Genomic DNA, 25965 nt, shown 5'->3' with positions numbered 1-25965 from the left:
TTTATTTACACTGTAAAAAAACGCGATCTCTGTAGACAGCTCAGGCTCGACAAACGGCAATATCAACATAGTGGCCAAACCTAGCACAACAAAACATAACAAAGTGTTCCAGCCAATAAACGACAAGAAGGATTTGGGGGTGGCAGTTGGGCGCGTTCATGAAAGCACGGACGGGAGAGGGAGGGGGAGGCGTTAGCTACGCTCCGTTTGTTTGCAAACAGTTCAAACATCAACAGGAAGTGACGTCGCACATTATTCGCTTAGAGAGCCTTTAATGTACTTCATGAACAGGTTTGGACAGGAAGAGCTGTTACGGTATATTCAAAAATACTTGTTTTTGCTTGTGTGTTTGCAGAATGTGCAGCTGTCTTTGTTGACTGAGCAAGGCATGGGGAAGGCAGTGCAAGAGTTTGTGGACAAGGAGGAGAAAGATGCTATTGAAGAACTCATAAAATACCAGCTGGAGAAAACCCAGCGCTTCCTGCGTGAACGACGTGTTGAGGCCACTGAGGAAAAAATTGATGAGGAGGTAAGAGGAAGAAAACTTTGCATCTTAATGGTTCCTTAATTCCTTTTTAAATTCAACCGTGTTCATACAGGACAATGCTAAAATGTCACAAAACAGGTATTTAACATTTAAGCAATATCACTGGAGTAGGAGTGTGATATAGCTCTATATTATCACAGCTGTGATTAGGATGGAGGCACAAGGCCGTAGGCAACAGTGATTGTCTGCCAGTGCAGCTGACGCCAACCTTTTTAAATCCACTCGCCTCTGCAACCACCAATCATGTTCCTCGATGGGTTATCCAATCCCTGCACACACACACACACACACTCACACAAACACAACATATAATACAAATGGCGAGGATCGTAACACACATCATAGGATATTATTTAGATTATCGTGCCAGAACAAACGCATCATGTCACCTATGGGGCAGCAGATGTAAAGGAACAGAGATTGTGACACATTTATCATTGTTTTTATATTTACATTTGCTAGCAGCTTTCTACACTCATCTGGTGTGTTTGAAACCTAGGTGAATTCTCCTTAGCTCTTGTTTATGAGGCAACGTCCTGATATGTTTTTTAAGGAAGCGTTATTCAGGCAGTCGTGTTGTTTGCTTGCATGCTATAGAAAATTCTAAAAAAGCTTTAAAAAAGTAAATATTACTTTTTTGGTTGTTGTGAATTGTGTGCTTGTAATGTTTTATGTTGTTTACTACAAATTGCACTTAAGAGGTGTTTGGAAGTTGTATGTAGCAGCCTTATCTAATGGAAGTGGGCATTTATGTATGTTAGCCAGTGCTTGCCACAGGATTTTGAGAGACTGTGGCGGTGATGACATCACACGCCGATTAGCATATATGTGACGTCATTGCGTCGTGTTTTACTCTTTGATTTTGTCACATTATATTGCATTTTAACATAACTAAATGCTATTTTTACATATTATCTGGTCTGTTGTCTATTAAAGAGGCCCTTCCACATAAAACCGTTTTATTTTTTGATATGTGTTTTGTCCATATGTGTTTGTGTCGTGAATGTGAAAATTAACTTCTACCTCCGGAGAAATCAGGTCAGTTTAAGAAAAAAGCTTATCAGTGTGACGTGGAATTGATCGAGGTCATTACTATTCAGGAGCTCTTCAACTTGAGACCGTGCCCACATAATACGTGTAGTTCAGTTAGTTTTCATAACAACTTACAGCAAGGATGGCCAAACGTCAACCGTACCGTATTTGGGCCATTGTTTTTCGTTGAGAGACATCATTCCTATTAAACGAGGGAATCATAACAGTTGCTACATGTTTGGGTGTTCAGAAGGACGCTGGATTTGAAGAGAGACTGCGATTTAAAAGCAATGCTCCTTCATCAATATTGGATCCGGACAGAATGGCGCAGCTTATGTGTGTAAAACACTTTAGTCCTATGTGTCACTGTGGCGGCCGGTGACTTCTCTTCCGAATTCATGCTGCACACACGTTGAAAGGGTTTATGATAAAAGACACGCGTGTGTGTGAGTAAAACACTTTAGTACTATGTGTCACTATCAGTTGCGGCCAGGACTTCTCTTCAGAGGGATGCGATTCACGCAAATTCATGATGCACACGCATCGAATGTGATAAAAGACACATGAAAGGGTTTATGTAAAAGACGTGTGTGTGTATCTGTGTGTGTTTGTGCCTGCGTGTGCTGCTACACGCGCATCGAAAGGGTTTACGATAAAAGACACGTGTGTGTGTGTGTGTGTGGCTACAAGGTAAAACTGATTATTCTTATATTTGGTAGTTTAGGCCATGTGCATAGATTATGCGTCAGAGGCTTGCAGATTGCTGGACTGAGTAAAAAGAACTCTAAGAAAATAGCCAGATATTGCTCTGTGTCAGCAATCATTGGTAGTCTGCATGTTTGGAGAAGACGATGTCATCTCTATCCATAGCTTATTAGGTTGTGACTATCCATACTGTTTGTATTGTCAGGTGAAACATAATGGGCTCTTTGTGAATATTTGGATGCTGTGTTGTTTTAATCATTATTGGTCATTCCAAATAAATAATTAAAATGTGTGTGTGTGTGTGTGTGTGTTTTTGTGCGTGGGTTTACGATAAAAGACACGCGTGTGTGTGTCAAAAGTGGTACCATTTAGAGATAAAGAAGTGACCAAACACATCAACGTTTTTCCTATATAAGACGAGTAGTTATACGAGCAAGTTTGGTGGTACAAAATAAAACGTAGCGCTTTTCTAAGCGGATTTAAAAGAGGAACTATATTTTATAACGTAATAGCACTTTTGGGAGTACTTCAACTCGCCTGAAAAGTCCGCTCCCCTTCTCACTCTCATAATGGGAGAGGGAGGATGTTACTGCGCTGAGTCGAAGTACTCACAAAAGTGCTATTACGCCATACAATATAGTTCCTCTTTTAAATCCGCTTAGAAAAGCGCTACGTTTTATTTTGTACCACCAAACTTGCTCGTATAACTACTCGTCTTAAATAGGAAAAACGTTGATGTGTTTGGTCACTTCTAACTTTATCTCTAAATGGTACCATTGAATGAATTGGGCTAAGCTAAATGCTATCGAAGCGTCGCAGCACGCTCCAGCGCTTACATGCACGCACACAGATGATAGAGGGATGTATCAACAATTCTTAGTTAAGGTAATAACATATTTTAATATTGAAAATGAGTCGACTATTCCTTTAATCCACTAATTATTTCAGATTTAAAAGTCTACTTGCTGTCCCGGTGACAGACTTTACATTGCTTTACGGTTTTTATATTCCGGGTCAGCTTAAGCTTTCAGTGCAATGAGCTTGACATTAGCACTGCTTTTTTGCTAGTATCTCTGTGCAAACTTTTTAAATATGGATATGGTTTTAGAAAAGATATGGTTTATTAATAATAAGATTATAAAAAAAATGTGAGAGAAAATGCAGCGCGTGGTCGTAACAAGAACCATCGCCATAGAAACCGGAGGCACGCTGAAACTGCACTCAAGCTTTTGCGCGGTAGCACTCATGGCCGTTTTCCGATCGACTCGGGTTATACACACAATGTTAATCAGACTTGGGACCCAAAGTAATTAAACTTGGACCTAACCGTACCCGACTGACCATTTAAAATATAAACCCGGAACCATACGGGTCCTGCGTCCTCAGTGAAGAAAGACCTCTGCTGAAGTTCAGAAACATGAAAGACACTGAGCTTGCTTCGCGTCGCACCCAATTCATTGAGAAATAGAGAGCACGCAAACGCACACTCAAATAGGGAGAGACACAACATGCTTTCACGCAAAATGAAGCCAACGTGTTGAAGGCTCAGAGCACGTTATAAAACGTATTCTTAAAATCCACATTTCTGTTTTAATAAATGCTCACAGTAAATCATAGCATATTGTCTAAAACATTAGGTAGCACATTTGCGACCCATTAAAAATTAGGGTCGCAACAGCAGTTCAAAAGGTCGCATATGTGACCATTTTGGTCGCAGTGTAGTTCCCTGGGTGACTAAACAGGACCCAGTAATGACCCAAGACCCAGTAACTAATTGTTTAATCCGATCAGGTCTTTCTTTAACTGCTGCTAAAAAAGTGACATCGTCTGACAAAATCACCATACATTTACATTGAGGCTGTACTGATGTTGCTTTTCTCATCAGTGTTGTTGCCTTATGAGCGCTTGTTATAATGGAAGTCAATGGGGTAAAAATGGCCACAAACCATCAATGAGGGAGAAAAAAAAATGCTGCACAAAAACGAAAAATGCATCAAATCCAATGTTTTTACTAATCTTTGGCATGCCCAAGACCAGTCCACAGTCACTTTCTATATGGAAAATCAGTCATTTTGTAAGGGTTTTTTTCGTGTCCCCTCAAGTCAGTGACATCACTTATGAACTTGGCAATTAAAGAGTTAAAATCATGACATTTTTGTAAACATTTGGTAGTTTTGATCAGTTCTGAGGTTGATTAACAGATTTATGCAAAAAAAGAAAAAAATATTCATCTGATACATTTTTACAGCCGTTAACAACACGAAAGGGTAGTAAATTGGAACAAAGCACAAGGGTTAAGACACAAAATGTAACGGAGGAAAGTATTTAAATTATTCACGCAATGCAATTTACAAAAGGTTTGCGCGTTTGATATTATTGGTATTTGCGCCATTATTTAATTACTAAAAAGCATGTCTTAAATCATTTCGAGCACCTTTGTAGCTTATAGGAGAAGGCTTGGCAGAGATCAAAAAGTGCCTGGTACAAAGCAGAGGATTTTTTTCACACGTTACAGTTTATTTGGAATGCCAGAGGAACTTATTATTCAAAAATATTGTTTGCCATGTTATTTTTTATTTGCTTGAGGAAATTAAATAGGAGTCACAATACCAGGTGTTTCAAAACTTCTTGTAAACCTTTATTTTTTGTCCTCCAGTTCTTTTTAGTCTACTATGGCTTCATTAGCTATAATGTCCGTGGTGCTTAACTCATGCACATCACAGGCATTAGTAGATCACCCTCACATCATCTACTCTGCTTATTTGCGACCCTGAACTACTTTTACAAATTTTTTAACACAGTCCGTAACTGGTGTGAATCCACCGCTTTAGTCTATTGCTATATGGCTGTTAAATAGTTTTCTCTAGATCTGAAAATATCTCCTTATCAGGCATTATTACAATCTCGTTGTATACTTCTATGTCTTCAGATTCGTCGATTTCGAGAATCTAAGAAAAACACAGCAGAGGAGGATGAGGAAGTACAAGAGGTCAGTGTCACATTTCTTGTTTTCTTCTATGTGCATTTTCACAGATTTATTTTTACATTAATTACAATCAATCATTTACATGCAACTGTGCAAACCACAAAAGCTGTAATAATTGAACCCTTTAACTGAGCGCCCCCCCCCCCCCCTTAAAATCTTTGTCTCTTATTAACCCTCTGGGGTCTTTAGGTGATTTGGCATCCTTAAGCAGTTTTGACCAGCACTGACATTTGTGCTTCAGCATTAACTGGACTACAATATTATGTGAGCTACATGTATGTACATGTTTGTATTTTTGAGAGACAAATGTTTATGCATGGTTTTTGAAAAAGCAAAATGTTTAAGTCACTTATATAAGTCCACAAAACCCCTACTAAAAATGTTTTAATAAGACTTTTCAAAACTGGAGAGTCTAGAGGTTTTTTTTCAAAATGAAGTGAAAATGATGTGCCTACTCATTCACATAAAACAATATATTGATTTAGAATTTCTAAGACACTTTTTGCTTAGAAAGGACATATGCGGGGAGGTGTGAAAGCTGCTGAATAATCTGTGATTGACACTTGAGAAAACAAAGATTTGCATAATAAGCCGCATAATGAGTCTTTTAGGTATGTATGGTTTTAGCCAATTTTAAATTCATTAATTAAATTCTAAAATAAAATCACAAAATATGTACCAAATTTGAAAATTAAATGCTTAAATAAAAAATAAAACTTTTTCAAGGTGATAATGCATTTTTTCTGCCAAATTGAAAAATAAAATGCAATTAATTATTTGACATTTCATTTTCAATACAATCTTGAGGCAAGACTGCCAATATAAAAGTTAAAATTAAAAGGCAACACTTGAAAAGGAATATATGTTTAAATACATTTAAAGAGTTTGGTTCCAAAACGCAATAAATCCATTTTGACTAATCTGGGAAAAAATGTTTTCCATACCAAGAAAGTGACAAAATGAAAACCACTATTTTCTGTTACAAACTTTCAAATAGCATCTTCAGGTTATAATAACATAAAAAAATCAAATCCATCATTTGATTTTCAAAGAATTATTATAAAAACCGATTATTTTTTCCGCAAAATACAATAAATCCATGACAAAATGCTATAAATCTATTGAATCAATATATAAATGTGCATTTATCTTTGCCATTTTATATTCATTTAGTTGACTAGTGGTATACACTGATTAAAAAAATAAAACTTAATGGCATTATTCAAAACACTTTGTCATACTAAGAACATTGTCATTGCTGCTGTCATCTTTGGGACGTCGTCGCTGAACTTTTTTAACAACGATCAGCTGTAAAATGTTTTGGTCCTGCTCGATTTTCGGTGACTTTGAGTAAAAAATAGAACGTTTTTTATAAGATTCGCTGAGGTCAATTTTGTTAGCAACAGCCAGCATTTTTCCTTCGCCTGAGTGGCTCTCACATAAATTATTTGATTTTGATGGCTTACATTTCTTCCCCACCACAGAAAACCACAACAGGTTCATCAATACCATCAAAATTACTATTTTGTTTTTGTTTGTTTGTTGTAAACAAAGTACAAAGTAGATGAGGAAAACTAGGATTCTAGTATTCAATGCACCGCTATTATTGTTTACAACACATGGAATGGTGCGCTGTGATTGGTTAAGTGGATTTTTTTTAAATGCTTTTCATTCATGCCCAAGCAATAATAGTGACAAATTTGAAATGTAAAGTTTAGTTTTTTAATTTTAGGAGGGTAAGATGTTATCTGAATTTGCATTAAATGAGTCTGCCACCCTATATGCATTTGCTGAACATACCATCATGCAATTGATCAAACTTTCAAAAGTTATAAGAACCTTCTTGACCAATTCTAGGCATAAGATAGACTCAATTTACTCGAAAAGGTACAACATATCAGCAACATGTCTCTATAAATTAGAGATTCCTTATGCTGATCTTAGGTCAGCAGCTAATAAATACAATGTTTGTAATTGTTTTGTTGCTGGTAACATACATTATTTTATTAAACTATATATGAATGCAGAAGTGGGGAACCCTGGATCCTGAAGGGCCACTGTCCTGCAGAGTTTAGTTCCAACCATAACCAAAAACACCTGTTTTTTATTTCCAAGTAATCCTGAAGACTTTAATTAGATTTTTTATGTGTGTTTAATTAGTCTTGGAACTAGACTCTGCAGGACAGTGGCCCTCCAGGACCAGGGTTCTCCACCCCTATATGAACGGTTTCAGCAGTAACAACATAAACAAGCGGCTTTCGTGGAACCCACAAAACTTTCGGTAAACTCCGCTAAGAGTCAATCCTAAGCCACTTTTCTTTAGTTAAAAAACATGGTTCTCGTTATCTCAGTGGAGTAAGATTTTGTAACTTTTCTAGACAATCTGTCAATATTCATATAAAAAAACTGGGCTTGATTCGGTCGTTCTAAAGATGTGTAAAAATTTACCAGAGGAGGCCCTTTGGGGGTAAAAAATTACCCCAATTGAAAATGAATGGTAAATGCTAAAAAATATTTTTTTCTTTTTATTTGTCAAAAAAATCAATGCATCTTGAATAAATCTGACAATTTGAACACAGAAAAGTATGCCTGCACTAGAGCACAAATACAATATAGTATCAATATAGCTCAATCTCACATATACACAAACACACAAAGGCATGACTGCCACAGAGAGCATTTTTTACAGAATTTGGCAAAAAACATCCACAGATGCAAAACAAAGATGTAAATTGGTGGGCTCTAATGCTCACACAGGTGCGTGCACATACACACACGTGCGCGCACATGCAGAAACACACACACACACACACACACACACACACACACACACAAAGTCACAGTACAACTTACACACACACACACACACACACACACACACACAAACATATAGACACACACACACACACACACACACATAAAGACACACACACACATGCATCCTACTTGTGACAGATGTCGGCAAGCTCTGGCTACTTTTTATTAAACTTTTTGGCTTAGCACGGTGGACACTAATTTTTAAGTCAATTTCTAATGTTTTTATTTTAGACATTGAACCAAGTCTCTTAGTAGCGCTATTTTGTCTCAAAAGATCTCAAAAAAGTTTCCTTGTAATTTTTACAGTCAAATGCTCTTGCTTTTTGTTTAATAATTGTTAAGAGTTATGCTAATGAACTGGAAAAAACCCTCCCCACCTAATTATTATCATTGGATGCATGACCAGTTGCAGTTTATTCAAATAGAAAAAAATTGATTTGCAATGCTTTGTAGAACAGAAGAATTCAACACGCTTTGGCAACCTTTCTTGTTCTACTTTAAAAAAATAACTTTTTTCAGTTTCAATATATAAGTAACCCCTCCCTCTGTATTCACTCTTTGCAGTTCTTGTCCACCCTGTTATCCCTGATTAAGAAACACAAAGCAAAAAAGAAAAAAACTGTATTAGTATTTTTTTCTTCCTCAAGTGACAATGATTGTTTATACAGGTGGCCCTCCTTTGTTTTTTTATTACCAACTTACTTTCAATGCACTAAATCTGTGTCTTTTTATACTGTGTTTATGTATTTAGCAGTAATTGTAATATATTTGAAAGAAGTATTTTGGCTCATTTTTATTTATTTTTTGCTATTTTTTATGTTGAAATGTTGAAACAATATGTTGCAATGTTGTCCCTCATTTCGTAACTCTGATTTGAAAAACATGAATAAAAAAGATTAAAGCAACGTTATCTTGCAGCGTTAAAAGGATTTTGTCATTTATTCTGTTTCAGGCTATCAATCGTGCAAAAGCTCATAGGGACCACAGTGATACTGGGAAAGATGATGATTTTGATATATCAGATGAAGCAGCTGCCATGGAAACTGATGAGGAAGCCACTCCTGCTCCTCCAGTTCGTGGAAGAGGACGGGGCTCTAGAGGAGGAAGAGGTCAAAATATAAGCAAAAGAGGAAGAGCGAGAGGTATGTAGAAAAAAAATATTTCAATATAATAAACAAATGTTACATTGTGAGTGGCCAGATCAACAATTTGGTACAGGGCTCGACATTAAGGCTTGTCCGCTTGTCCGGGACAAGTGGATTTTTGTAGGACAAGTGTAAGGGAAAATTAGTTGTCCAACTGGACAAGTTAAATGTCAAACAATGTTACTTAACGTTATGTGCCGTTAACGACAGAGCAAAACGCGCAGCGCTAACACCGAGCGGAATATTGAACAGAGAGCGCGGCGCGCCGACACACACACACGTTTACATGTTACTGTTATTGTTACTAAATAAGCTGCGCGCGCATTAAACCTGATCGACGAACACGGAGGGGCGGATCTCAATTCATTTGAATTAAAATTATAGTATTGTAGCAATTGTATGTTATACATTATTCTGATTAACACACCTATAATACTTAAAAGTATTTTAAGGTTGTATGATAGAGATTTTATATGCCACCCCAGATTAACTGCTGGCCCCTGCCTGGCCACCCCTATGAAAAATCCCTGGCTCCGCCACTGATTAGCAAAACACAAAAGATACATTATATTACAAATCTTTATCCGGACAAGTGACTTTTGTGCATGGACAAGTGAAACACAAATTAACTTGTCCAAAGGACAAGTTCCTCAAAAAGTTAATGTCAAGCCCTGTGGTACATCCTGACTAAAAAAACAACACACCGTTTAGCTCAGCAACATAAAAATCATGTATGTCTATATAGGATAACAGTGGTGGATGATCTCCTTATCCTCACCATCATAAAGAAAAACCCCTTAACAATGTAATAATTTATGTTTTTTTTTAGTCAGGATGTACCAAATTGTTGATCTGGCCACTCTTAATGTTCCTGCTATCTCTCTGATGGATTTGTTGTGTTTTTGAAACTTAAATATGGTCTGTATCACTTGCATGGAAATTTCCCTGAACCGAATGATTTTGGTTCACAGCCACAGCTTCCAAATGCAATTGCCACACTTAAAATCAACTCCAGACCTTTAACATCTGTCATTCATGAGGACATTATTTAACAAATAGACAATACCTGTCCATAAAACAGCTTTTAAATCAACTGTCCCATTACTTTTGACCCCCTTTAAAAAGGAGGAGCTACATATTAAACGGCTGTAACTGGCATACACCATCCATATTTTATGTCAGCAGAAGAAAAACAAAGATACCAACAGAAGCTGTGAGTTTTAGATACTAAGAATGTTACACAGCACTCGCTTCCATATTTTATAGTCACAAAAACGGCAGATTAATGCCGGACCTCCATTTTGGCTATGTTTACATGTATTTTGTGGAGAATTCCTGCTGCCAGGATTTTATTATTATGTTGGCTTGACCAAAGCACCTCCTCATCCTCCTGGAGTTTTTAAGATACATCCAGCAAACTTTTCACAGACCTTCAGACTGGTCAGAAAAGGTGCGCTTTCATTTTTTTAAAGGATTGGACTTTTTTTTAATAAAACGTGCAGCTAAACTGTGATAAAATGCCAAACACTTACATTGACAGACTAATTAAATCAGCCAAGATGTAATAGTAAATTCCGCCACTTGAACTAAAACAATAGCGTGGAATGATGGGAGTTGCTGTTCTTAGCCTATGCTTTTATTTAAGGATGCATTGGAAAATTATTTTGTGTGGCTGACATGCTGCTCTTGTTTACAGGTATTGTTGCTCAGTGCGTAAGAAACTAAATGCGCCATACGTCATCACGTCGTTATATCATGAGATAACACTTTTTTATCATGTACAAAATTATACCGGTGTAATTATGGACGGTATGGTAGGCACACCTCTATTTGTTTTTTATAATGTAGTCTTGCACACTTGTAACTGTTCATTGCATATATGTAATTGTTACCGTACTTTACCATTGGGTGATATTTAAATACTCTTTTACCTCTGTTTGCCCCCATTCTTTTGACTTGTCTAGGTGTTGCCTCTCAATCGGGCAGGGGTGGACGTGGACAGAAAGGACAATCAATAATGGATGGTGAGATAATGACACTTAGATACTAAAGTTTAATTCCTATAGACTGTTTCAGCAATAACAACATAAACAAGCGGCTGTCGTGGTCCGCACGTAACTTCTGGTAAACTCCACTAAGAATAAATAACAACAAAGTTCTCTAAAGGTAGTTTATTTATATAACAAGCAAAAAACAACACATAGATTACCCAGGAAACCAAAACATTTGTTATTTTCAGACCATTAAAAAAACGAAACCGGAAGTAAAGTTCGGATCCAGGCGTGTATTGCGTCCGATGAAACTGTCTATACTCTACATTTCTGACAAACATTTCAAAATGCATACCTGCTAGTTCAAGTCATTTACAGATGTTCATAAATAAATCCTATATTAACTAGGGTGACAATCCATGCCATTCTGCCCGGACACATCCTGGCCAGGTTTCGAGTGCGTCTTTCGGAAGTCATATGTGACCTGATCCAGCAAAATGAGTCACAGTGACCCAAATTTCAAAATTGAGATTTCGATATCAATGGAAAGAGGAGATCATAAGCTTTCAAATGATATCCTAGTCAAAGTCATACATTGAATGGTTTTAAAGATATAGACATTTGAATTAAGGTTGTCTGTCCTCTTTTTCCAACTGAAAACTTGAGAAAAACGCCTTTAAAGTTTTTTGCCCGTTTTTTGTAGATATCTTTCAAAATCCATTGCATTTTTAAAGGGATAAACGATTTATTTTACAGCTAAATTTGACCAAAGACATTAATATAAATGCTATTACAGTAAACCAAGAAACAAGCTTATAAATCAAACAGAATGATGTTTATTGAAAATGTGAAGTAACAGAAAGGTTTCTGTGATGGTTGGGATTTGAGTTAGGGAGAGGGAATAGAACATGACGTCTATGGAATGTCCCCACAAAACATGGAAACCAGAATGTGTGTGTATGTGTGTGTGTGTGTGTGTGTGTGTGTGTGTGTGTGTGTGTGTGTGTGTTTGTGCGTGCGCGCGCGTGTTCGCGTGTACGTTTTCGCATGTGTGTGTGCGCGCGCGCGCGCCTGCGCGTGTGAGAGAAATTGAGAGAGGCAGACAGACAAGCAAAAGGAAACAAATATTGCTTGCCTATGCAATCATATCTTTGTGTAGGTTAGTTGACAATAACAGTGTAAACAATTCAAAAAGGAGTTAAATAGGAGAGGAGAGTGCTGCGATACTGACAGGAGGATGGCTGGACCAATCGCGTGCCCCGGGGTTTCCCATTGACAAATGATCAGCCTTTATGAAGATTTCTGATTTGCTCTAAAACAACGTGTAACACCATATTTGGAGAGATAGTGACGTTTCAGGGGATTCCCCGGGAGATGCTCGGAGGTGACGAGAGGATTTGAGAAAAGCAATTTCCAGCGTATTTAGTAAAACTGTTTCAACTTTAATAGTCATTTAAACACCTTTACTCAATTATTTGGACTACGAAACTTTGGGAGATTATTTTTTAATGTCTGTTCTTTGATATTAGCTAAAAATATATTTTTTGATAATTTCATTGTTTTTCCACATTATCGGCTCATATCTTACAATAGAACGTTGCGACTTCCGACTCATTTCGCCAGAGCGGGTCACATATTTGTCGACCACATACGTCAGAAATGATTATTATTACAGAAAAGCAACCGTTACATTTTAAGGTAAGAATAAAACTACGATTGTGGTGTGTTCAAATGCATGGTTGGTGCAATGCTATTTTGAGCCAACAGAAATAAACTGCAATAGACAACTAAAACCTAATCTAAAGTCAATTTCGCAATGTTGTTTTGTTATTTAAATGAGTGCATTAGTAAAATGCGCCTATAAACGGGATGACAATTTATTTATTTATCGTTTATTTTACCAGTAATAGTACCATTATTTTTTATTTGCTGAAGTAAATAAAATAAGGGAAGTCACACAAAACCATACGTTTTAAAACTTCTTGTAAACCTTCATTTTTTTGTCCTCCAGTTATTTTCAGTGTACTATGGTGTAGCGATTCAGTGTAGGTAAATCACATTTTATTTAAAACACTATTGAACCAGATTTTAGCTCAAAGTGTAATTAACTATACAAATGTATCAGGTTTTACCTGATTTAGCAGAATTAATAATAACAATTAATTAATGCGTTCGTCCAGGGAATATACTCATAATTGTACATTAAAAAGTTAATTCCGTGTACTTTAGAAAATAACTTCCTTACTGCTAGTATTACCTCAAAAGCATGTAACAGATCAAAGCAGATTAAGTGACTTTAATTTGCTGAGAATTGAACACAGAAACAATTCAATTGTGAAATGCAAACCAGTTTATTAACTACGATACATAATACACAAAACAACTAACTACACATACAAACGAACAATAAACATGAAACAAAGAAAGAGAGCATGGAAAATTAAGACAGACTAAAAGAAGGGCAATATCACTATAGACTTTACTTCTGCACAAACCGCAGAACCTAAGAATCGCCTTAATAAAAAGGGGTAGGAACTTAGCACAGCGAATGAATACATGATACTTGAGTTGGCTTTTGTGAGGCACGTGTGCGTGCCCAGATGCGCGTCCACGTAAGGGTATGAGGAAGAGAGTTCCGCAGGGTTCGTGGTCACGTGACGGAGTCCTTTAAGTTGTTCCGTTGCGTGGTTCGTTCCTTGTGTTATTCCGTTGGCCGTATTAAAGGGATAGTTCGGCTAAAAACGATATTAAAACCATGATTTACTCACCCCCAAGCTGTCCGAGTTGCATATGTCCATCGTTTTTCAGACAAACACATTTTTGGATATTTTAGAAAATATTTTAGATCTTTCTGTTGATTAAATTTAATGTTACGGGGTCCAGCAATAGTCCACGACCTTCAAGTCCAAAAAAAGTGCGTCCATCCTTCACAAATGAAATCCAAACGGCTCCAGGATGATAAACAAAGGTCTTCTGTGGGTAATCCGTGCGGTGTTGTTGTAGAAATATCCATATCCAAAATGGCGAAATGGCGGCGCGCAACAGTGCAGCGGCTTCTCAGCTACCGGCACGCGGATTACAAATCCCTTTTATTAATACCAGTATGAGTAACTGTGTGGTAAAGTATAGTTTAGATGGACTTCTTAAACTTAATAATACCAACATAGCGCTTAAACCACAGCTTAAAGCAACGTTGGGCAGGCTAAAGCTCCTAAACACAGCGAGGTGGAGAAGCGATACACACCGGCTAAAGGGAAAGAGGAAGCGCTGTGTAAGGAGGCAGAAGAGGGGTAAGCGGGCTGGTCTTATAGCCAGATTAAAGGCCAACAACAGACCTATGTTTCCGACGCTTTTTTTGGCAAATGTCCGCTCGCTTGACAACAAGATGGACTTAATGCGACTCAGACTGAGCAGCTATAAGGAAATGAGGAACTGCTGTGTATTTTTGTTAACGGAGACATGGTTATGCAACAACAATCCAGACTCATCTTACCAGATTGATGGTTTACTCCTCTTCCTAGCCGACCGAAACCATCTCTCGGGGGAAAACTCGTGGAGGAGGACTCTGTGTTTACATAAACAAAGGCTGGTGTACAAATTGCTCTCCGGTAAGCAGCCACTGTTCTGAAGCGGTGGAATATCTGACATTGAAATGCAGACCATATTATCTGCCCCGGGAGTTCACAGTTGTGTTTATTGTGGCTGTTTATATCCCCCCGAGTGCTAATGTTAGCACGGCTCTTGGGGAACTTCACGACCATATCGGTACGTTACAGAACAAACATCCAGATGCATTTTTTGTGGCAGCAGGGGATTTTAATCATGTAAATTTGAGAGAGGTCCTGCCTCAGTTCCATCAACACGTCTCCATACCAACCAGGGGGAACAACACGCTGGACTGTGTGTATACTAACAGACGGGAAGCATACAGAGCGGTGCCCCGCCCCCAATTGGGTTTTTCTGACCACATTTCCATCTTGCTGGTTCCAGCTCATCGTCCCTTGCTGAAAGACATCAAGCCTATGGTTAAAACCATCACGGTGTGGCCAGAGGGAGCCGACTTTATCCTCCAGGACTGCTTTGAGCGCACCAACTGGCAGATTTTCCGAGAAGCAGCAACCAGTGTTGGTGGAGTGGACCTAGAGGAATATGCATCTTCTGTTTGTAGTTACATTAGTAAATGTACTGATGATGTTACTACTACCAGGAAGATCACTATCTGTCCAAATCAGAAGCCCTGGTTGAATGGAGGGGTGCATTGTCTTATAAAGGCACGGGATTTAGCCTTTAGGACGGGGGACGCACTTGCACTGAGAAAGGCGAGGAGGGATTTAGATGTGGGGATTAGGAGGGCAAAGGCTAAATATGCACAGAAAATACAGGGTCATTTTTCCACCAATGACCCACGTAGAATGTGGAAAGGCATCAAGAACATTACTGCCTATAGCAGGAGAGACGATGGTTGCCCTCAGGATCCATCACTTCCTGATACCTTAAACACATTCTATGCCCGCTTTGAGACCGCAAATGCCACCCTTAAACACCACCCAGGTGAATTGCCTTTAAGTGTGTCCGTTGAGGATGTAAGGAAAACACTGCTGGGAATTAAGACACGGAAAGCAGCAGGCCCAGATAATATCCCAGGCAGGGTTCTGAAGGACTGTGCTCATGAACTGGCTGGAGTGCTAACTGACATCTTTAATTTGTCACTCTCCCAGGCTGTGGTGCCAGTGTGTTTCAAAACATCAACTATTATCCCTGTTCCAAAAAGCTCGGCCGTAACATGCATGAATGATTTTCGTCCTGTGGCCCTGACACCGATAGTCATGAAATGCTTTGAAAGGCTGGTTATGGCCCACATGAAGGATATTATTGATGTTAATGTGGACCCCCATCAATATGCCTACAGGGAGAACAGGTCTGCATCGGACGCAGTTTCATCAGTTATCCACTCTGCTCTCACCCACCTGGAGAATAGGGATTCCTATGTCAGGCTGCTCTTCCTGGATTTTAGTTCAGCCTTCAACACGATTGTTCCACAAACTTTAGTAAATAAATTGCTTTTACTGGGACTTAAGCCGTCACTTTGTAATTGGGTTCATGATTTTTTAACAAATAGGTCACAATCAGTTAAAATCCATGGCATTTCATCTTCCTCTGTCACCCTTAACATCGGCTCCCCCCAGGGATGTGTCCTGAGTCCCCTGCTGTACACCCTTCTAACATATGACTGCTCAGCTAAGTATCCGGGTAGTCATATCGTGAAGTTGGCTGATGATACGGCTGTGGTGGGACTGATATCCCATGATGACGAGTCCTTTTATAGACAGGAGGTGGAAGAACTTGTGGACTGGTGCAGAGCAAACAACCTCTGCATTAATGTGGGGAAGACAAAGGAAATGGTCGTGGACTTTAGAAGGAAAAGCCGCACCCCCTCTCCCCTGTTCATTGGAGGATCAGCTGTGGAAATGGTTTCAAACATTAAGTACCTTGGAACATACATCTCTAATGATCTTACATGTGTAATTAATACCGCCAGCATTGTAAAAAAGGCTCAACAACGTCTGTACTTTCTACGGAGGCTGAAGCAAGCCGGTCTTGGGACTTCAGTCCTGCTAGCTTTCTATCGGTGTGTAGTGGAGAGTACACTAACCTTTTCTATCACTGCCTGGTACGGAAACTGTTCTGCTGCTGACAAGAGGAGATTGGAGAGGGTGGTCAAATCAGCCCAAAAAATTACTTTGAGCAGCCTACCTTCTCTTGAGGGAATTTACATAAGCAGGTGCAGAAGCAGAGCATCCTGTATTATGAAAGATCCCTCTCATCCGGCAAACAAACTTTTTGATCCACTCCCCTCGGGCAGGAGGCTAAGAAGTGTTAAAACCAGGACAAAAAGACTGAAATGTAGCTTCTTCCCAGAGGCTGTGAGACTTACAAACGTATTGCCCTAGGGATTGCTTTTAAATTTTTAACTTGATGATTAATTTGATTATTTATTACAGAAGGTGCACTTTTAGTTATTGATATCCTATTAAGTTGTTATTTTAAAATAATTTTAGTCTATTAAATTGTGATTTAATTAGTTAGTGTACATACTATGTTAACTTTATTACGCTGCTGGTCCTGAGTACATATTTCGTTCTCATGTGTCAACATGTACAGAATGACAATAAAAAACTACTACTACTACTACTACACATTTGAAATATTATTAACGTTATTAACTACCTTCCGGTAGCGCCGCCATCTTAGACTCAGGAGAGAGTATTAGCGTAGTGTACGCACTTTTCTTAGTGACGTATGACAAATTCGGAGGGCGGGGGACAGAGCAGCAGCAGAGAAACAGCTGTATGCTGCGTAAGCGCTCATCCTGAATGCGGATGACTCTAAGATGGCGGCGCTACCGGAAGGTAGTAAATTACGTTAATAACATTTTAAATATGGATATTTCTACAACAACACCGCACGGATTACCCTCAGAAGACCTTTGTTTATCATCCTGGAGCCGTTTGGATTTAATTTGTGAAGGATGGGTGCACTTTTTTGGACTTGAAGGTCGTGGACTATTGCTGGACCCCGTAACATTACATTTAATCAACAGAAAGATCTAAAATATTTTCTAAAATATCCGAAAATGTGTTTGTCTGAAAAACGATGGACATATGCAACTCGGACAGCTTGGGGGTGAGTAAATCATGGGTTTAATATCCTTTTTGGCCGAACTATCCCTTTAATCTGTGGAGATGGTCAAAGTTTGTCCAAATGAAGATGTGCCTGAAAAACTGTCCCAAGAGAGGGAGGCAGGTCTCATGAGTGTCTGACTGTGAACAGTGTACTGTGAACGACGGATGAATTAAAAAGCAGGCCTCTTAACCTGAGATAAGTCCAACCCATTACAGTTGACATTACCAATGTGAGAAGCTGTCAATCGAGCGGGAAGACAAGTCTTTGTTCTCAACAGACTTAAAGGGACACTTTTTTCCAGCTCCCCTAGAGTTAAACATTTGATTTGTACCGTTTTGTAATACATTCAGCTGATCTCCAGGTCTGGCACTAGCACTTTTAGCATAGCTTAGCACACATACTCTCATGCTGGCGTAATAATCAAGGACTTTGCTTATGTAACATGGCTGCAGCAGGCGTATTGATATTACGCACTGCTTAAAAATAGTCCCGTGCCATTGAAGTTACTAAGGGGACTAATTTCGGGCACTGCGTGATATCAATACGCCTGCTGCAGCTTTGTTACATCAGCAAAGTCATACAAGTGGAAAAGATCCAAAATTGGGAAATAATCAAAGCAATGTATGCACAAAATAACAGGATTCTGTATTTTATCATATTTTTATTACAGACTTATAAACTCCTTCAAAGTCTGATATTTTCTGTTTTGATGTGTTTTTTCTGGTGTGCATATAGGTTATATTTGCTTTACACTTCCATACTTCACGTGCAGCATCTCATTTTATTATGTCAACAAAACAAATAATGTAATGGGTTAAACTGCCATTGTTGTTCATTAAAATTATAGAGATAGTCTGGAGCCCTGGTCAGCTTTTACTCGTTCAATTTCTTGTTTTCTTTCTTTTATTCCTGTATGAGCTTTGAATGTTTCTTGTACATTATTTAAAATTTACTTTGGAAGGAGTGATGCTAGAAAGTCTTTCATTTTACTCTATCCGCAGCTTTTCAGGCTCCGACCCAGAGAAGCTCTCGTGCGAAAGTGCCCTTGTCCTACTCTGATGAGGTTTGTGCACATACCCTCATATATATGCAAATGTCTTAGATCAGGGGTGGGCAACAGTTTTAGCCCGAGGGCCACAGTGACTTTGGCAAAGTAAGCGGAGGGCCACACTTAGGAAAATTGCAACTAAACATAGTTACATGATTAAATGGTAAAAAATAATTCAATGCAAATATGTATAAGGCTGCTCTACAGTTACTTTGACTTTGTCAGCCTATTTCAAGGCCTGATCTTTATTTTTGCTAGGCCTGTCTGACCTAGGCTACTCTAACATTAGAATAACTGGATTTACTTTCAAGGATTAATTTCCTACCCTGCATATTGTTCAACTGTCATTCATACTACAGCGATATGCCCACGTGCAAACAATCATAACACACACACCATACGAACACACAAGACATGAGAAAATAATTTATTATTATTATTTCTTTTTTATTTTATTTTGTATTAACCACCAGGCAGTGTTTCCCACAGGATTTTGAGAGACTGTGGCGGTGATGACGTCACACGCCAATTAGCATATATGTGACGTCATTGGGTCGTGTTTTACTCTTTCGTCTGTCACATTATATTGCATTTTAACACAACCGAATGCTATTTTTACATATTATCTGTTCTGTTGTCTATAAAATAGTGACTAAACAGGACCCAGTAATGACCCACGACCCAGTAACTCGGTTTAATCCAACCAGCTCTTTGCGGCCCACCACAGATAAATCAATGTATGGGAAACACTGCAACCATGACAGTTTCATACAAATTGTAAGCGCATCGCGGGGGCCGGATTGAAGCACTACGCGGGCCGGATCCGGCCCCCGGGCCTTATATTGCCCATGTATGTCTTAGATGGTGTTAAAAATTCATTCATACCCTAATTTACAAGCAATTACTGTACCTAAATCAAACCAGTGTTCAACTTTAAGCGCTTTTTCCTCTTTTTTTATGCTCTTGTAAATCTTCACGCCATCTCACTCTCCCTCTGCTCGTGCTAAATGGAGCAAACAGATGTGCATCTTCAATGATCCTGTTTAAATTTAATATCATTAATGTTTTTCAAAGCTAAAAAAGTTTTTTTCTTTTTATCTTTTGTTGTTTGATTAACATTAATGAGACAGACAGTACAAGAAAACTTGCAGAGATCGCTTTGTGTCCAGACAAGATGAGAGGTTTTGTGTGCACGCGTTGTCTGAAATGCAACTCCCATTCATCTAATGTTGGGGCTATATTTTTCATAGCAATGTTTGACAATGATATTTGAGTTACCCTGTGCTACAATAATTATAACAGCATCACAGATTAATTTTTCCTGCATTTAATGTTTTTTTATTTGATGGTCGCAAACAAATTTTTGTCTGGCCATACCATTATTTAATGTGATGTTAATTACTGTGGGAGAGAGGAGTACAAGCTGAAAGCCCCGCATGCCTGCTCTTCCTCACGCATTTTAATAAAAACAAAACGAAATGAGAGTGAGAGTATGTTCACCTCAAGAGTATTTACAGAGGTTTTTGGGTATTAGAAGATAAATAAAATGTATTTTGTGTGCGCATTGCAGCTTTCTTACTCAATCCACAGCTTTAACATTTGGGTTATTGTTATAGCAATGCTTGACAATTATATTACGGGAGTTTGAGTTTACCTGACCAAACCTTTTTCCGTCAGGATGAGGAACCCTGCTCTAAGTGCAGTGCCAAAAACCTTCAGTTTTAAAAAAAATCCACTTCTTTAGACAAGATATAATAAAGTGTTGCAAAATCACTAAAGATGCAACTAGAAACAATTAAAATGATGAAAGTCAGAATGTAAAAATGAAGAAACTGAGTAACACATTTGGGGGCGCCATGATCCATGACACGCCACATTCGGGTTGAATTCAGGGCCAAGTACTCGCAAGGGACTCCATTTTGAATGTGTTTCACTGTCATTTCACATGCTGTTGTTTACCTTGCTATAAAATCGGTGTGGCATTTAGCAGATACCAACAAAAAAGCTGTGTTTTTGAATGACCTGAGGCCAAATTTGAAGAGAATGTATTTGATGTATAATATGTGCTAAGAACATAAATGATGAGTAAACAAATGATATATGGATGATGCAGGACTATAGTATGGAAAAGTGGTCATTTTGTTCTAAAATGTAATTTGATTTGATCTCATTTTGCCCTGTTTCACCTCTTTTCTTATCAGATTTCTATCACTGTAGATGACAGTGACTCAGATGAGAATGTACCATTGGTCAATCCTTCCAGACCCACACATAAGTAAGTAGTTGTTTTCATTGATATTTATTTAAAATAATATTAGGCAGACCCATATATTTCTCATGGTTTAACCCACAGGACTTCTTCATCAAGCTCCAGAGGAAGAGGCTCCCAGAGCCAAAGCCAGTCGTTTAAAGGGGTGTCCTTTGATGACAGCGATGATGAGGTTGGGTTAACATTCACTTTTAACAGTTAAACACAATTTTACATAATTTTAATGATCCGCAAATTTTTAGTCTATCATTGGAATGTTCTTCTTTGATGTACTTATTGAATATGGATTTTCTTTTTTTCTTGCAGGATGAGTTTGATCCATTTAAGGGCTCAAGTCGACAACGGAGATGAGGAGAGAATTCCAGTTACTTTCTCTTATTAATTTTACAATGCCATCAGAGTTTGTGCAGAGTTTAGAATAAGCTTGTTTTATGTTTATCGTTAAGTTAAACATATGTTTAGTATTAAAAACCTTTTTCAATTTAAGCTGTGGATGCCTGTCTTTTATATTGGTTCATTATTGTCCCAAGGATTTATCCATCAAGTGTGTTTATCAGAGTAGACGTGTTTCAGCCTTCTGGTTTGTTTATCTTTTTTTGTTGTTTTATAAAATATCTGAAATTTCCACAGTTTCTTAGGAATATCCTAAATCATCCATTATATTTTGAGTCTTCCGCTTAGCCCCGCCCCACCTCTAATTGTCAGCCTATAAAGAATGTGACTGTTATGTAAAGTTCAGCTGTTCCACAGGGAGTTGTATGAACAACCCTAGCTGACATGAAACAGATATGTTGCGTTGCCTACAGGTGTCCCAGACAAAATCTTAAGACTTGCAAAAGTACAAAGAAAGATCAGAACTAGGGTGAATACGGGTTGACCTGGACACATTTTGGCAGTCATTTCAGTGTCATAAAATGCCCCGGTCAACCTGAATTTACTAAACATTTTTTACAGTGGTGTTTATTTCCTTATTTCAAATGTATTTCAAATGTGATCACACCGTCCCTGTTGTGTGTGCCTTATTATATCGGCCTCCAAGATCAAGTAAGGACTTTATTCAGCAATTTGCTGACTTTGTGAGTGGACTTTTACCCAGGTATTCAATAAAATTGTATTTATATAGCGCTTTTCACAAGTGTTAATTGTTGCAAAGCAGCTTTACATGAGAAGATGTAGAGGAGAACACAGAAAATCAATAGATAATATAAGAAGTAGAGATAGCGGATAAGGTTAAACCATACAAGCGAGCATATTAATAATGTAACGTATTCAGTAAAGTGCTAAGTTAAGCCAAAGTTGGCTGACTCTCCCTGGGACGAAAAAGCCCCCTAGGAAAAATCCTAATGGGAAAAACTCCTAGAAGGACAAAAACTCTTGGGAGGAATTAATATATATTTATATATATATATATATATATATATGTATATATGTATATATATATATATAGATATAGATATAGATATAGATACGGTAGGGATAGGAGGCGGGTAAGCGGATTAAACTGGTTTAGCCGGTGGTTGTTGGTCGGGCATCGGCTGGTCATCACGTTGAAGGACAGCCAGTAGATCAGTGGTGCGATGACCTTCACAGCAACAGGAACTGGGTCTGTTTGTCTCATTGTCCTCGTGGTCGAGGACGAGACAGGGAGAGAAAAACAGAATTCTATTAGCGCAGGGGCCGTTCGCATGTAATGCAAGTGTCAAAAACAGAATTCTATTAGCGTAGGGGCCGTTCGCATGTAATGCAAGTGTCAAACATTATAGTGGTTTGGGTCAGCTCGGTTCCGGACAGGCTAACTATTGCGGCAATAGTATATTATCCATATGAGGTATGTGAGTACTTTGTTCTAGACAAAATCACTGCTGCGGGAAAGGTACATTTGCTGGACATTTTGTGTGAGTGCTTTGTTGGAGAGGAATGTCTTGAGTTTAGATTTAGATTGATCGATTGTGTCTGATGCTCGAACATTATTTGGTAAGTCATTCCAGAGCTTAGGGGCTAAGTAGGAAAAGGATCTACCACCTTTAGACACTTTTGATATTCTAGGGATAATTAAGTGACCAGAATTTTGTGAGCGCAGTTTACGTGATGGATTGTATTCTGATAGTATTTCTTTAATATACGAGGGCGCTAGGCCATTTAAGGCTTTGTAGGTGATTAGTAATATTTTAAATTGTATGCGATATTTAACTGGTAGCCAGTGTAAAGATGCCAGAATTGGACTGATGTGTTCATACTTTTTAGATTGAGTAAGCACTCTTGCGGCGGCGTTTTGAACCAGCTGTAGCTTGTTTACCTGATTTGCATGGCATCCCCCGAGTAACGAGTTACAATAGTCTATTCTAGAGGTCATAAAAGCATGGATAAGCTTTTCTGCATCTGATGCAGACAGCATATGGCGTATTTTTGAGATATTTCTAAAATGGAAGAATGCTGTGCGGCAGACGTTGGCGATATGACTATCGAAAGATAGATTGCTGTCGAACATTACGCCTAAATTCTTAACCGTGGAAGATGGCACCACCGTGCAGCCATCTATGGGCAACTTGTAATCTGACATATTATGTTTGTAGCGATTCGGTTCAATAATAAATATCTCTGTCTTATTGGAGTTTAGCATAAGAAAGTTATGTGCCATCTAGTCCCTAATATCACTAATGCAGTCTGTTAGCTTAGAAAACTGGTGGGTTTCGCTAGGATGAGACGAGATGTAAAGCTGGGTATCATCCGCATAGCAGTGAAAACTTATGTTATGTTTCCTTATAATGTCTCCTAGAGGTAACATATATAACGAGAATAGGATAGGGCCTAGAACTGATCCCTGAGGTACGCCGTATTTAACGGGGAAGTGATATGACTCTTCCTCATTTACATAAACAAAGTGATATCGATTGGTTAGATACAATCTAAACCAGGCTAACGCCTGACCACTGATGCCAACATATTTTTCTAGTCTATTGAGTAAGATTCTGTGATCTATTGTGTCACTAAGGTCTAGTAATATAAGGATTGAGATTTTACCACGATCGGATGTTAATAGGAGGTCATTTGTAACTCTAAGCAACGCTGTCTCTGTGCTATGGTGGGGCCTGAATCCTGAATGGAACTTTTCATATGTACTATTATTTTCGACGAATGTGCGTAGCTGGCTTGCCACTACTTTTTCTAATATTTTAGAAAGAAAAGGTATGATAAACTTTCAATACTGGGTGATTTCAACATCCATGTCTGCTGCCATTCTGATTCCCTAGTGAAAGACTTTTAAATCTGATTGACACTTATTGCAACATGACCATGGACATACGTTGGATCTTGTATTATCACATGGCTTGTCGATCTGCAATACTGTAATAGATGATGTTGGTTTAATTTTTTTTAACCCATCTGGTGGGTAGAAATAACTTTTTGTTGGGTTGAAACAACCCAATGTTTGGTTAATGTGTTTAAAGCTGTACAAAATGTTTAAAAGTATCTTCTCTTATTTTTGTGAAATTTTGGTTGTTTGATTTGCTTTCCATACCTTTCATTGTGGTGTCTGTAAATAACAAAGCATAGATTTAATTGTAAAAAGCATATTTATTGCCCATAAAAAAGAGTACATAGCCGTACACAAACAATCAAATTTCTGATAAAAATATAGTATATTTCATATCTCATAATCTAAAATGACAGATGCCCAGTAAACATTACAATTAGATCAAGTTGTACAAGTAAGGATTAATGTATTGGCAGCAGGTCATCACAAAAAAAGCCCAGACAGTTTTTTTCAGGACAAATGTCACAAACACATTGGTTTAAACATTTGCAAATTTAATGTCGGATATGTTAGTAATAGGCATTGATATTACATTTTTGTATAATATTAAACAGTACCTGTCAAAATGATTTTCAGCATCTGAGTTTTTAGTTTTAGTAGTAGTAGAATGTCATGACTGGCCAATCAGAATCTAGCATTTTAGAGAACCATGTAATAAGAAATGGTTAATGTAACAAATAAGATCAACACAAAGTGGCACAAACAACATATGATCAACATGAATTATCACCTTACCATGACAAGTAACTACACAGACTTCTTATAGAAAGGGATTTCGTTCTTGGGAGTTTGTAAACAACAGTCTGCAAAAACACCCACACTGGTGTGCACTGCTTGGTAAAATTAATGTCCAAAACATAAAAAAAAAGTTTCAAACATGTCAACAGCACCAAGGAGGGTGTATTGCTGGAGTGACTGTGTGTCAAAAACAACTAAGGCTTGATGGCAGAGATCGCCATCTTCCAAGCCATGCAATCATGTTGGTCCCAACCTGTTGAAACAGTCAAAACACTTCTTAGAATGCAGCAAAGACTCTAAATGCATGATGCAGCATTATTATACAAAACCAAACAATTCATACAGACAAATGTACCATCTAGTATAACTGTCATGAAATGTACAAATTTCTGTTTTATTTCAATAACCTTGCAATATACCCTTCATGCCAATAACTCTCACAGTAATTTCAGATTCTGCCACGTCGCTCTACCTGGCAGTAAGCCCAATTTTCAAAGATCGCATACATTTTAAAATACTTCTAGTCACCTATAAAGTCTTAAATTAACCATGTAGAATCTTTGAGAACTACTATCCCTGCTGAAAAAAACAGCATACCAGCAAGACCAGCATATGTTGTGTTTTGGTGCTGGTTTGCTAGTGAACACCAGCTAAACCAGCACCAGCATTAGCACCAGCTAAACCAGC

At 38.1% G+C, this 25965-nt stretch overlaps 1 protein-coding gene across 1 annotated transcript in view; it reads left to right on the top strand.

Moving 5' to 3' along the window:
• The window catches only part of mre11a (MRE11 homolog A, double strand break repair nuclease), a 41130-nt gene extending 19420 nt beyond the window's left edge, over nt 1–21710 (top strand). Inside the window, exons 13-20 of the mRNA XM_055195568.2 lie at nt 356–529; nt 5214–5273; nt 9040–9229; nt 11197–11256; nt 18909–18970; nt 21157–21230; nt 21309–21396; nt 21531–21710. Coding sequence (XP_055051543.1) covers nt 356–529; nt 5214–5273; nt 9040–9229; nt 11197–11256; nt 18909–18970; nt 21157–21230; nt 21309–21396; nt 21531–21575 — 753 coding nt within the window. The 3' untranslated portion in view covers nt 21576–21710. The remainder of the gene's footprint in view (nt 1–355; nt 530–5213; nt 5274–9039; nt 9230–11196; nt 11257–18908; nt 18971–21156; nt 21231–21308; nt 21397–21530) is intronic.
• The last annotated feature ends 4255 nt before the right edge of the window (nt 21711–25965 follow it).

This window comes from Misgurnus anguillicaudatus, chromosome 24 (genome assembly GCF_027580225.2).
Source record: "Misgurnus anguillicaudatus chromosome 24, ASM2758022v2, whole genome shotgun sequence".
Taxonomy (NCBI): domain Eukaryota; kingdom Metazoa; phylum Chordata; class Actinopteri; order Cypriniformes; family Cobitidae; genus Misgurnus; species Misgurnus anguillicaudatus.
This window is presented reverse-complemented; position numbering and strand designations above follow the sequence as displayed.